Source organism: Ochotona princeps, chromosome 22 (assembly GCF_030435755.1).
Source record: "Ochotona princeps isolate mOchPri1 chromosome 22, mOchPri1.hap1, whole genome shotgun sequence".
Classification (NCBI taxonomy): domain Eukaryota; kingdom Metazoa; phylum Chordata; class Mammalia; order Lagomorpha; family Ochotonidae; genus Ochotona; species Ochotona princeps.
In genome coordinates, this window is record NC_080853.1 from 17,634,510 (window position 1) to 17,647,806 (window position 13,297).

Sequence of the window (13,297 nt, forward strand, 5' to 3'; positions counted from 1 at the left end):
ACATGTTGGGGAAAGCTGTGAGCAGTAGGATAGCAGCAGAGGGGTGTCGGGGTAAGCTCCAGGCTCAGCCTGCAGGCAGGGCAGGGCCTCTCCAAGCCAGCACAGGGCCACCAGCTCCTACAGTGTCCCCTACTGTTTGTTTCTCAACGTGTCTCTCCTTCAACCTGTTCCTCCATGTCTGCCTCTCCAGCCAGGTGCCTCTTTCCCTTGAATCCCTCCGCCTTCACCCTTGACCCCACATCTCACCGTCCTTGTCCACATACTTGACCTTCTGTTGCCTGTGCTAGCTCCAAAGAGCCCAAACCCCCAGGGCAAAGGAAGAGAGGAGATTTCCCCCAGCCCTCATAGCTGGGCTCTGCTCGGGAGGAAGCTACTGGGGATGGGAGGGTGGGGAATGAGCCAGATCCAGGACTGGAAAGAGGCCAAGAAGGAAAAGCAGGAATGAGGACCAGAAAAGGAAAGGGCTGGAGGTGGGGGGTGAGGGCAGGAATGGGAGTGGCAGGAAGGAGAAGTGGAGCTAAGGGGGCAGGGGGCCTGAAGCAGATTAGAGGCTCGAGGGTGCAGAAATAAAGAGGGTCCGGGAAGGAAGGGCTGGCACCCCACCTAGCACACCCAGAGGAGGGAGGTCGTGGGACTGGGCCCGCCCGAAGTTGTGGCGGCCGCCCCTCCGAGCTGCACACTGGCTGTGGTGGAGGTGCCCCGAGACGGGGATTGGGAGAGGGTGAGGGGGTTCATGGCCTGGCCAGCACCCGCTCAGTAGTTGAACTGGCGCTGGCACGGTTGGTAGACGAAGCTGCCCTGGTGCTTGGGCCGGCGCGGGCGGCTCTCCCGGGCGCGGTTCTGCCGCTGCACCACCTTGGCGCTCAGCGCGTGGCGCTCGGCGCGCTGCCGGGCCCGCTGCAGCCGTCGCACCTGGCCGGCCTTCTCCAGCAGCACGGCCCGTGCCGGCAGAGGAGCAGCGCCGGTGGCGGCGGCATGGTGCAGGGCACGGGGCTCGCGGCGGGCGGGCGCCAACTCTCTGCAGGGATAGAGAGCGGGGACTCAGGATGGGACAGGCCAGGCAGGTGTCGGGAAAGACTGCATCTCTCTCCCTGACCTCGAGTGCCACCACGTCAACCCGGCTCCAGTTCCGGGGACAGGTCCAAAGCCCAACAACTCGGCTCTTACCTTGGCCAAATGCCTCTACAGACCCCACCTGCTTGGCACTCCTGCCGCCCAGAAGACTGCAAATCCCGCCCAACTTCTCAGCCAAGGCTCGCCCAAGCCCCGCCCAGAACGGAGATCACGCCCCCATCCCGAAGGCCCCTCCCACTCCACCCCGAAGACACGCCCCCGGATCCGGCTTCCAGACTTCCGCCTGCCCCCCTCGCCCACTTACCCATCACTAAGGTCACCATCCCGCAGGGCAGCGTCCGGCAGCGGGGAAGGGGGCCCAGACTCCACCACTATGGTGCTGCCGGTGACGTAAACGGACATGCTGGGGTGCTCGATGAGGAGGTCCTCCAGGGGGTTGCTCTGGAGGCGGGCAGGCCCGAGGCCTGGCCCCTCTGCAGTGAAACAGGCGGGAGGGGTAACAAACCAGCTTTCGTCCATCAAGGAGGGCGCGGGTGGAGGACGGCCCACGGGGGCAGCGGTGGCCCCTGGAGCTGTGTAGCTGTCTACAGGGCGCGGGACCGGGGAGCCAGGCCGGAGGAGGAAGGGGCAGCATCAGGGAAGGCATACACACCACACACACACAGGCCGGACACAGAGAGACAGGGAGAGAAAGGGCATCATTAGTCGGACCCGCAGCCCCGCTGGCCCTGCCCTGAGGGCACCCCCCCGGGGCCAACTTGCCCCCCCAACATGGCATCACTCACAGATGGTGAAGCTGAGTCAGCATCTCCCCCTGGGAATTACGGCGTGCCCCCAATCCCTTCCTGCCTCCGACTCAAGCCTCACCCTGCAGGTCAATGATAAGCCAGCCGTCCACCTCATCGTCCTCCGAGACAAAGGCGCCTGGACACTCGGAGTCTTCAGGGGTCGGGGGAGCGCCAAAGAAGAGGCTGGTGAGGCGCTGGAACATGGTGGGGTCCCGGAGCGGCCTCACAGGGGCACCCTAGGGCAGGGCAAAAACCTGGGAAAGAGAGAGGAGTCAGGCTTGGCAGCCCAAAGCTCACCCCCCTCCTGACCTGGTACAGACAGCGCAGGGGTCACCCCTGGTAGCCCCCCAGGGCAGCCATCACCATACAGGAGGGAGGTGTGTGCTTTTGCCATTCAAATCCAAGCTCTTGCATTGTTTCTGTGACCTCAGAAAGCCACTTAACACACCTGGCTTTCAACCTCTCAATCCTCAAAGGACAGAGGTCATGGCACCCCATTCTTGGGCACCTTACAAAGAATTAAGGGAGTCAAGTATTTATCAAGTACTTGGAACAGAAATTTCCCATCTGCTGGTTAACTACCTGAATGCCTACAGCAAGCGGGAACCAAGAGTTCAATCCACATCTCCCACATTGGTGACCGGGACTCAACCACTTAAACCATTACCCAGAGAGATCAGCTGCCAAACCAGGACTCAAGCCCAGACAGCACGCTGTGGGATGTGGACGATCCAAGTTATGCCTAACCCCAAGTCCAGTGTTGGGGAACTAGTCATGCTTATAGCCTGCAGGGGAGCTCTCGGTGTGGACAGATGGAGGGAGGAGTATGTACAACCAGGCTCTGCCCAGAACAGTGAAAAACAGTTCTCCAGGCACAGAATGAATATCCCCATTGTGACTGCTTATCATCATCATAAAGTAGCTAACATTCACGTGCCAGGCCCTGCACTAAGTAGCTTTCCTTATCTCACCTCATTCAATTCTCATAACAACCCTAGAACTACAGACAAGGCCATTACTATCCTTCTAAAGGACAGGAGTGGGATTTGAACTCATGCAGTTGGGTGTCTCTGAATTAGACGTGTGTGTGTGTGTGTGTGTGTGACACCAGGAATCATAACCCCTGAGTATTTTTCTGGAAACTTGGATGTTCATATATTTTTCTTAAAAAAAAAAAAAACAGTCCTGGACCCCAGAGATTAAGAATGGTGCCTGGAACTGATGTGGTTTGGAAGGCACCAGCTAGCAGAAATCCCACAAAACTGTGTGAGTAGAAAAGCCTCGGTTCTACCTGGCAGGTGTGAAGATCCCCCCCACAGACACCCTGGCTCCAAACCCCCTTTCAATCTCCTGCTCAAGGAGACCAGCATCTCTGGTGAGGAGGGAAGATCAGGTTCCCAGGACTCAGCCAGTCTTCCCCAGGGGAGGGGCAGCAAACCTGGGGGAGTCCCCTGCCCCAGAAGTGGAGGCAACAAGGTGGTAGGTTCAGAGCTGCCTCCAGTCTAAGAATCCACAATCCAAGAATCAGACAAGTCTTCAAGAACAGGAGCAGGGCAGGTGCCAGAGCCCTGATTCCCCAGAATACTCATGTCAGGAAAGCCTCAACAAATAGTCCCCAAAAGGAGGAGGGGGAGTCACGTAGGAAGTGTGATCTCCTGGCCCTCCTTGTCTAGCCAACCATAAAACATTAGGACTGCTGGCACCAGCATCCAGCACACATGGAACAGGGCACCCACAGTGTCCCAGAGCTGGAGGGCACTGGGGAGGAGCTTCCTGCCCCAGGTCACACAGCAAGTCAGTGACAGGAGTGAGTGCCGGTAGCTCCAGGCAGTCAGCCAGTACCCGCCCCCTCTCATGACCACTGGCCCAGACTTTTGGATTTTCTTTCCCAGCCCTACCAACTTCCTGGTTCTCAGATTCCCAGCTCTGCTCCAGGGAGAACCAGTCCTTTTAATAACCACAGCCAGTGCCCAGAATAGCTGGGAAGCCCCAAGCCCCTTCTACCCCAACCCATCCTGAGCACAGCTGGGGCTGGGATGTGCTTCTAGGGGCCCCTTCAGAACCACCCACTTGGGAAGTCAGGAGGTCTCTTCTCCCACCCTTCAACAAGAAGGGGCTGCAACAATCCTGCAATCCCCACAATAGACCAGGGCCTGTCCCTCCTGACTGACAGTCCTCTGGGAGTTGGGGGGGGGGGGGGTGAGAAAGGGCCAATTCAGGGAACTCACCCCACCCTCTGCCCAACCAACAAGAGCGCCAGAGGCACCTCCAGATAGCCAATGACTCACTTTTCTGTGGTCAAAACAGCTGGGAGGCAGCGATCGGACTTCAAGTTCCCAGCTGGAACTTGGGTAGCGCCCTTGCCACACACACTGCTGCCTGCCCGTGAACAATGCACCTGTCACCCAGCAGGCCCTGGAAATCTCAGCAAGCCAGGGTCCCTCTTTGGGCCTCAGTCTCCCTCTGAGGAGACATCAAATAGGATCCAAAACCCTCCATCTGGAGGCTGGCTGCGACGTCAGCTAAGGCGCTGCACAGCAGCCCGGGATTAGGGGGATGTTGTTTAGTCCTTGAGGGGCGGAGCCTGGAGCGGGAACAGAGGGGATACTGCCACCAGCCGGCGCCATCCCGACCACCTGGGGTCCGAGGCCGCCCCCCATCCCTCTCCCCACTCAACCCAGCTCCGGCGGCGGCACGCTCGACCCCTGTCCGGTGGCAAGAAGTACGGGGGATCAGTCCTGGGGCAGCGCGTCCCCCCCACGCCCGGCCAGCCCGCCGGCGTCCCTCTCACCCACGGCCCAGCCCCGAGACGGCACCCACCGGGTCACCGGAGGACAGGCGACCCGAGCCGAGGGGAGGGGAGGGCAGTGCTGGCCTTGGTGACGACTCAATGTCATATGCAAATAGACCAACGTCACGGTGTACCGGGCGTGCGGCAGCCAATCCGGAGCCGGGAACGCGGCCCCCCGCGGCCGCCGGAGCAGACAGACAAAGGCCCGGGAGGGAGCGGGGGGCGCAGGGCGTGTCTGCTCCGTGCGCCCCCGACCGCGGTCCCCGGGGGCCCTGAGCGCTGCAGGGACTCACCTGGGGACGCGGCGGGCGGAACGGGTGCTGAGGTAGTTGTGCAGCGGGACGACCCCGGGGCAGCGGCGGCGGCGGGGGATCACCGGCCGGGCTGCATCGCGGGGCGTCCGGCGGGGACACGGAGCGGGGCCGGGCGGCGCGCGCTCGGAGCCGCAGCTGCGCTCGCCCGCGGGGCCCGGAGCCTGTGCGGCCGCCGCGGCCCGGCTCACGCCACAAATTGGAACGTTCAAACAGCTGATGGTGACGTCACAAAGGGGCCGCCCGCCCCGCGTCACGGCCGGCTCCCCGGCGGCCAATCCCAGGCTGCACCACCACCAACCCCGACCCAGACAAACACACCCAAGGCCCGGCCCCCTCTGCAGCTCGCCGGCTGCGGACAAGTGGCTCCTGCACGGTCGGTGCTGGGAGCTTCGGGGTCCACGCCCCGCTGGCCCCTGCCCAGCGGTGAGGCGACGAGCACGGTGTCCATGCTTTCCTCTGGGGTGACCTTGGCCTTGCATGGTGGCCACAGGTGCCCTGTCCCTCGGCCGGCCGTGGCGTCCTCTGCCTGCATCCCGTATCCGAAATCCCCCTTCCCGCCCCCTGACGTCACACCAGTCCCGTGCACCTGCTTTCCCCCCTGCCCTTCATCACAGCATCCGCTGACCAGCTGGGGAGGCGGGGGACGCCCCCTTTCTCAGGAGCTGGGCAGGCTGTGGGTAGTAGGACATGGAGAAGACGCTGACCTGGAAGCCGGCACTGCGCGGCCACTGAAACGTTTCCTCACTTTGTTTAGTCCACGTGGCTTCTGGGGCCACCCTTCACACACACACACACACACCCTCGCATATAGAGACAGTAAGGGGTACAGTTGTCACCGTTCGTGTGCATTCACATCCATTTATGCGCTAGCATGGACCGGGAATCTACTATCACCGTTGCCACACTGCCAACCCACAATACTAGGTCACTCAATACCGGACACTACCATATGGTGGTTCCAATATGGTTTTTTGTGCTCCACAACCAAGAGTGGGGGTTAACCCTATTTTGCCGTTAAGGAGAGGAGACAAGCCGTGAGCATAAGTGACTTCCAAAAGTAATTAAGCTATAGACAAATTGGGAGTCAGGATTTGAACCAGGGACTAGCTTGGTGGCATAGCAGGTGAAACGGCCTGTTACCTGGTTCAAGTCCCAGCTGCTCCAGTTCTGATCCAACTCCCTGCTAAAGGTCTGGGAGAACAGTGGAGGATGGCTCAAGAGCTTGGGCTCCTGTGACACTGCTTGGGAGACTGGGATGAAGCTCCTGGTGCTTAGCATCCACCAGTCCTGGCCCTGGCCATTTAGGGAGTGAACCAACAGATGCAGGATTTGTCTAGCCTGCCCCTATTGTTGTAAATCTGATTTTCAAGCAGGTCTTAAAAAAAAAAAAAGCCTGGCACGGTAGCCTAGTGGTTAAACTCCTCGCCTTGTAACCACTAGGATCCCATATAGGCACAGATTCCTGTCCTGGCTGCTCCATTTCCCTTCCAGTTCCCTGCTTGTGACCTGGGAAAGTAGTGGAGAACGGCCCAAAGCCTTGGGACCCTGCACCCAAGTGGGAGAGCTAGAACAAGCTCCTGGTTCCTGGCTTTGGATTGGCTCAGCTGCGGTAGTTGCAGTCACTTGGGGAGTGAACCAACAGATAGAAGATCATTGTCTCTCCTCTCTGTAAGTCTGACTTTCTAATAAAAATAAATCTTCTAAAAAAAAAAAAAAGAATTTGAATACACAGCTTCTTTAAAAAAAAACCTTAAAAATGTTTATTTATTTGAAAGGCAGAGCTACAAATGGAGATAGAGACAGAAAGAGGTCTTCTAACCACTGGTTCACACCCCAAATGGACACAGCAATTGGAGCTGAGCTGTTCTGAAGCCAGGAGCCAGGGACCTTCTTCTGGATTTCCCATCTGGGTGCAAGTATCCAGTGACTTGGGCCATCTTCCGCTGCATTCCCAGGAACATTAGCAGGGATCTCATCCTATGGCAGAGGAGACACACAGTTGGTGTCACAGGGTCATCCATATCCTCACTTGACTCACAGTCCTCTGGAGAAATGTGTAAAAAAAAAAAAAAAAAAAAAGGACAAGTTCCTCCATCTTGTGTCTTCCTATTGAACCCAGAGCTTCTGATCCTGACCCACCCCAGTGTCTCCATGCACCAGGTGGTCTAAACCTCAGGATGTGCCAACCTTCCCAGGGAAGATATGAGTTTCAGGCCTAATTTTGTCCCAAACTTGCCATGTGACCTCCCTGGGATGGCTACTTCAACTGCCAGCTTGCCATGTCCAAGCTGCCTTCTAGAGCAGACACTAAAATCCTTCCAAACCCTCTACTGAGGATTCCGCCAATCCCACACTCTGGACTCCACCTCTTCCGGTGGCCTGGGCGATGCCTGGGGAAAGACCACGGGCGTTCCCCTTTAGCGCACCCACGGTGAGGGGCTCTGGGTCGGCCCTCCCAGAGCTGCTGGGGGAGGGCCTGCGAGCTGCCCACCATGTCCATGCTGGGAGCTGCTGCGAAGAGGACTCTCTGCTCCAGTGGACAAACCCTGGCCCAGCCTGCTGTCTGACACTGCTGAGGGACTCCTCCGCCTTGAGCAAGCAGGGGAAGGAGGCAGGAAGTCCTACTCAGAGATTTCCGCAGGAAGGGGAGGCGCATTATGTTCCTAGGGCTGATGTCCCCAAGTGTCCTCATCCATGTGTCCCAGAGCCTCTACCCGTCACAGCCGCTTCCTGGTAACCTTGTGTGTCTTCTTGTGACCTCCTTGTTGATTTAAACAAAACAACTGCTCACATAGCTCTCCCGTCACACCGCTGTTTGGCTCTCAGGCGTTCTCTAGCTGGCTGAGTTGCTCGCTGCTCACAAGACAGGCATGGCTTCACAGGATCCAGAGATCTCAAGTGCCAGCTCCCCTTCTGTGGACATCCCGTGATCAAGTCACACACCACTCTTCTTCCTGCTCAAGCCATTTCCCCTGCCTGCGCTGCCCTCGTCAGACATTGCGGATAGCCAATCTTCCCTTTGTTAGCAGTCTATACACCCCTTCTTCTCATAAACAGGAGTGATGAGTAGCTGTGTGTGTGTGTCTTTCCAAGTGGACACCTGACATTACAGAGGCAGGGTTTCTGTCCATTTGCTGCTAGCGTGGTCTGGCACAAAGTGGACCATGACCATGATCTGCCTGAGGCTCATGGAGGGGTGGCTGGTTCCAGAGCCTGCCTCTGCTCACTGCCTATTCAGGTGTAGCTGGTGTTTGCTCAGGGACGGCGTGTGTGCCCTCAGAGGAGATGCTGGGCATCGTACCCTAACCTTCCTGGAGTTTGTCCCCAGCACCAGTTGATTCCTGTAGGTCTGATGGCAGTCACCCATTTCTCTGTAGCATCAAGGATACTCATGAAAGTATGGGAGGGGTACTCGAGGAAGTGTGGGAGGGAGGGAGGGGGCTGGAGCCCAAGAGAGTCCATTCCCTGGGACCCCTGCCTCCTCTCTATTATGAGGGCTGGAGGAGAGCACAGATCCCCCCATTTCATAGGTGGGGACCCTGAGGCATGCAGAAGCTCCAGAGCAGCAGATCGGTCTCCTGGCCCTGGTCCAAGGGAAGGGACTCTGGCCTGAACCTGAGGACTATAGGAAGAGGCAGCGGGCATTGTGCTGGGGGCAATTCTAGGATCTCAATTACAGTCAGACGTAGGGTGTCAATCCTGGGTGCATGCCTGAGTACATGTATGCAGGCATCCACGACTATGCATGAAGACATCCAGCACCCAGTACACACAACGCACATGAACTCGTGTCGGTACGGTTAACAGATGTCCATGCTCAGCAGTGAGCACCTGTCCAAGTTTATGGATACCATGATGAGAGGTCAAAAGGCCACCCTTCTACTCCCAGGTAGGCTTTGGGCTCGCCCTCACCATGCCCTCAGGGTTCCCCGCTGGCGTGGGGCCCACCACTTCAAAGGGCAGAGATGTGTCAGCCTGGGCGCGTCCCTCACGGGACCTTACATGTGCTTACGGGAATGAGCCAGGCTGTGTGTGCGGGCTGCGAGCCAGCTCACCACCCTCCCCACCTCCCCCAACTCTGGCCTCAAGATAGAGGGCGGGACTGAGAGGAGGCACTCAGGGTAAACAATATGGTCTTCCTATTTTACTGGGACGGAAATAAAACGAGGGCCAAGACTAAATGGGTGACGCCACGAGGCCAACCGAAATTTCCAAGTTCCCCCATCGGATGTGCCTATACCTTGATACATTAACTTGACAGGCAGAGAGCGAAAGAAAGAAAAGATCTTTCATCTCCTGGCCCACTTCCCAAATTCCTGCAACAGTCAGGAGTGGACACGGTCAAAGCCAAGAGCCCAGAACTCTATCTGGGTCTCACACGTGGCTTAAGTCCTTGGCCCATAATCCACTGCCTTCCAGGATGTAGAATAGGAAGTAGAATAGCCACAACCCAAACAGCCCTCTACTATGGGACGTGGGCTTCCCAAACACGCCCTTAACCCACTGTACCTTCATACGCAGGCCTATTTCTTAACCAGGGGCCACTTTCCAAGAACTTCTCAAAAAGATTTGTTGTTCAGCTCTCTGAATTTGAGAGTAACTGGGGTGTGAAGGAGTGTGCATGCAAGGAGGGGTGTGTGCACACCAAAAGGACACTGCTTTGATCATCAGGAAATCCAGATTCCAATCCTGCTTCTGTCCTAGGTTTACTGCCTGCCCATGGGCACGTTTTTTCTCGCAGCCTCAGTTTTCCCATCTGTACAATGGCTGGCTCAATGCTCATTTCAGTTCCTCTTTGTCTAGCGCTCCCTCCAGGCATCTGGTGGTGGTGTTTGTGTGAGCTGTTGTTTCATGCCTGTGTCTGTGAGGAGACAGTCAAGGTCAGATTCACTTCAGAGAGGGGTGGAGGGAAGGAGCAAGAAGCCAAAGGCCCAGCTTGAGTTGAGCTGTCTGCCTGCAGTGTGTGAGTGAGGCTGGACCAGGTGCGTGTGTGTGTCGGGAGGAGTCCAGGGACATGTGCATGAGTGTGGGCGAGACCTTGGTGAGTGGCTGCCATGCCAGAAGTGCCCTGCATGGAGTCCTGCCCCCAACACCTACAACTTTGGAAAAGAGGGGGTTGCATCCTGCTCATCCATGGGTGGTTAGCAGAGAGCTTTGGGACCACACAGGGGCAGGAGTCCAGGGCGGCAGCCTCTCTGTTCTTGCCTGGCACTCATGGATTTGACTCTTCCTCCTGGGGTTTGGCTCTGAGGCAGGTGGGTGGATGCAGTCTCCAGCGGAACCAGATACTCTTCTAGGAGCCAAAAACTGCCTGGGGGCTGGCACTGCTACCCACGCGGGCTAAGCTGCCACCTGCGGCTCTCTCAGTTCTCATCCCTGTTGCTCTGCTTCCCATCCAGCTCCCTGCTGATGCACCTAGAAGAGCAGTAAAGGATGGCTGAAGCCCTTGAGCCCTGCACCCAGGGCGGAGACCCAGGAGAAGCTCTAGATAGGCCTAGCTCTGGCCATTGTTGATCATTTGAGGAATGAACCAGCAGCTGAAAAACCTCTCTCTCTCTCTCTTGCTCTCTCTACTTTTGTCTCTATCACTCTCTTTTGAATAAATAAATCTTTTAGGAACAGTTATGAGGGACCAACTGGCTAGTCCTCTGCCTGCAAGTGCTGGAATCTCATATGGGTGCCAGTTTGTATACAAGCTGCTCCAATTCCCATCCATCTCCCTGCCTGAATGTGGACTGCAAAAATAGCAGAGGATAGCCCAAAGCCTTGGGACCATGTGGGAGACCTGGAAGAAGCTGGAAGAGGCTCCTGGCTTCAGATTGGCTCAGCTCCGGCAATGACGGCCATTTGGGGAATGAACTAGTAGGTGGAAGATTTCTCTCTCTGTGAATCTGTCTTTCAAATAAAAATTAATGGGCCCGGCGGTGTGGCCTAGCGGCTTCAGTCCTCGTCTTGAACGCCCCGGGATCCCATATGGGCGCCGGTTCTAATCCCAGCAGCTCCACTTCCCATCCAGCTCCCTGCTTGTGGCCTGGGAAAGCAGTCGAGGATGGCCCAATGCATTGGGACACTGCACCTGCGTGGGAGACCCGGAAGAGGAAGTTCCTGGCTCCTGGCTCCGAATCGAGATAGCACTGGCCGTTGTGGTCACCTGGGGAGTGAATCATCCGATGGAAGATCATCCCCTCTGTCTCTCCTCCTCTCTGTATATCTGACTTTGTAATAAAAATAAAAACAAATCTTTAAAAAAAACACAAAAATTAGTTACTTGTTTAAACAAAAACTACTTGAACCTGGGACCGTTTCCATTGCCTGCTCACAGCGTTGCAGCACTGTCGTTTCCCTCCCACCCCCGGGCTGGAAGCCACACTGTTGCCTGCGCCTGTGGGCCTGGTCCTACATGGGTACCCAGAAAGCACTCATTGGAATGGTGCACAAAACCATTCTCACCTGCTGGTTCAGGCTTCTGTGTGCCTGCGTGTGCACGCGCGCACACACACCACACACGCATATGCAAATGATCATGCATCACCAGTTTTTCCTCTTCCAGAATTTTGCTGTTGGGGCTTCCGTCCCCTAGGGAATCCTGTCCCTCCTGTCCCTGACCTCTCTGGGTCTTCTCCCTCACCATCCTTTAGAGATTATGGAATCAGCAGTGAGTATTTGTCGAGTGCCTGCATGGCTGCACGGTGGGCATGGCTGTTAGCTCCATTTGACAGATGAGAAAATGGAGGCTCAGATTGCTGAAGCAGTCACCCAACTACAGAGCTCTTCAGTCCGTGCCTCTTTCTAGATATCCCAGACATGTACAGACATAGTATCTATGTTCATCTGTAAACACTAATGAATCGCATAAAAATTCCAGGGGCAGGATTTGCCTAGTAGTTAAGGCGTTGGATAGGATGCTCATCTTGAACAGTGACTGGGTTCAAGTCATAAGTGACTTGAAGAGGGGATGACATATAATGAAAAAAAAATGTGATAAAGATTTATTTTGTTTTTACTGGAAAGTCAGACATACAGAGGAGGAGAGACAGAGGAAGATCTTCTGTCCATTGATTCACTCCCCAAGCGGCCTCAATGGCCGGAGCTGAGCCAATCTGAGGCCAGGAGCCTCTTCCAGGTCTCCCACATGGCTGCAGGGTCCCAAGGCTTTGGGCTGTCCTCTACTGCTTTTTTAAAGCCACAAAAAGGGAGCTAGATGAAAATCAGGGCTGCTGGGATTAAAACTGACGCCTATATGGGCAAGACGAAGACTTTATCTGCTAAGCTACTGCACCAGGCCCTAAAAACTTATTTTTAAAAAAGATTTATTTGTATTGCAAAGTCACATATACAGAGAGGAGGAGAGACAGAGAGGAAGATCTTCCGTCCAATCATTCACTCCCCAAGCAGCCGCAACGGTTGGAGCTGAGCTGATTTGAAGCCAGCAGCCAGGAGCTGTTTCTGGGTTTCCCATGTGGGTGCAAGGTCCCAAGGCTTTGGGCCGTCCTCAACTACTTTCCCAGGCTACAAGCAGGGAGCTGGATGGGAAGTGATGCTACCAGGATATGAATCAGTGCCCATATGAGATCTCAGTGCATGCAAGGTGAGAACTTTAGCTTCCAGGCTACCGCACCGAGCCCAAATTATTTATTTTTATTTGAAAGGCAAATTTACAGAGAGAAAGAGACAGAAAGATCTTCCATCTGCTGGTTCACTCCCCAAACAGCCATAACAGCAAGAGCTGAACTGAGCTGTTCCGAAGCCAGGAGCCAAGAGTTTCCTCCAGGTCTCCTGCATATGGGTGTAGGGTCCCAGAGATCTAAGCCATCTTCCACGGCTTTTTCAGGTCATTAGCAAGGAGTTGGATTGGAACTGGAGCTGCCAGCACTAGAACCAGTGGCCCCTATGGGATGTTGGTGCTGCAAGACAGAGGATTAGCCTATTGAGCCATTGTGGTGGGCCAAGGAAAGAAGCTTTTGGAAGGTGAGCAACCAGTGGAGTCCCTTCCTCACAGGAGTATCATCCGTGTTCGCGCGGTGATTTTTTTATTCATTTGGGCAACCATACTTTATGCTGATTGGGTTTGCCTGTAGGTTTTGTTTCCTGACTGACATCAGCCCAGCCAGGGTCACTGCACACCCAGAGGCAGGAACACAGCAGAGCCCCAGAGCTTGCCAACACAAGGTCGTCTCTGCAGCTCCATGTCAGGTGCCTGAACCTACTGCCGCAAGAACAGCACCTGTCCCCAGGGGCTTTGCCCCCTAGCTGCCTGTGGCCTTGGATGGAGAACACCCTCACAGGGCTTGTTCTCAGAGCAGGTAGTGTCTGCAGCGGCCATGGGCTCT

The 13,297-nt window shown here is 56.1% G+C and overlaps 1 protein-coding gene across 3 annotated transcripts; it reads right to left on the reverse strand.

Annotated features, from left to right (window-relative positions):
* Positions 1-683: 683 nt before the first annotated feature.
* TP53INP2 (tumor protein p53 inducible nuclear protein 2) lies at positions 684-5,171 on the reverse strand. 3 transcript variants are annotated; one of them, XM_058679562.1, is made up of 4 exons: positions 4,947-5,171; positions 1,942-2,116; positions 1,379-1,547; positions 684-1,018 (listed from the first exon to the last, which is right to left on the reverse strand). In XM_058679562.1, the coding sequence occupies exons 2-4, from the start codon at positions 2,063-2,065 to the stop codon at positions 754-756; spliced, it is 558 nt and encodes a 185-aa protein (XP_058535545.1). In that variant the 5' UTR covers positions 2,066-2,116; positions 4,947-5,171; the 3' UTR covers positions 684-753. The 3 variants fall into 3 exon arrangements, with proteins under 3 accessions (XP_058535545.1, XP_058535544.1, XP_058535543.1); XM_058679561.1 differs by lacking the exon at positions 4,947-5,171 and adding an exon at positions 4,683-4,763 and having other exon boundaries at positions 685-1,018; positions 1,379-1,658; XM_058679560.1 differs by having other exon boundaries at positions 686-1,018; positions 1,379-1,658; positions 4,947-5,170.
* Positions 5,172-13,297: the final 8,126 nt, after the last annotated feature.

Excerpts from the sequence above, each read along its gene's own strand:
- TP53INP2 (XM_058679561.1), bottom strand. The coding sequence starts at position 2,065 with ATGTTCCAGCGCCTCACCAGCCTCTTCTTTGGCGCTCCCCCGACCCCT. Across the intron at positions 1,659-1,941 it reads GCTTATCATTGACCTGCAGG|ACAGCTACACAGCTCCAGGG; the intron begins GTGAGGCTTGAG and ends CGCGCCCTGTAG. Across the intron at positions 1,019-1,378 it reads GATGGTGACCTTAGTGATGG|AGAGTTGGCGCCCGCCCGCC; the intron begins GTAAGTGGGCGA and ends CTATCCCTGCAG.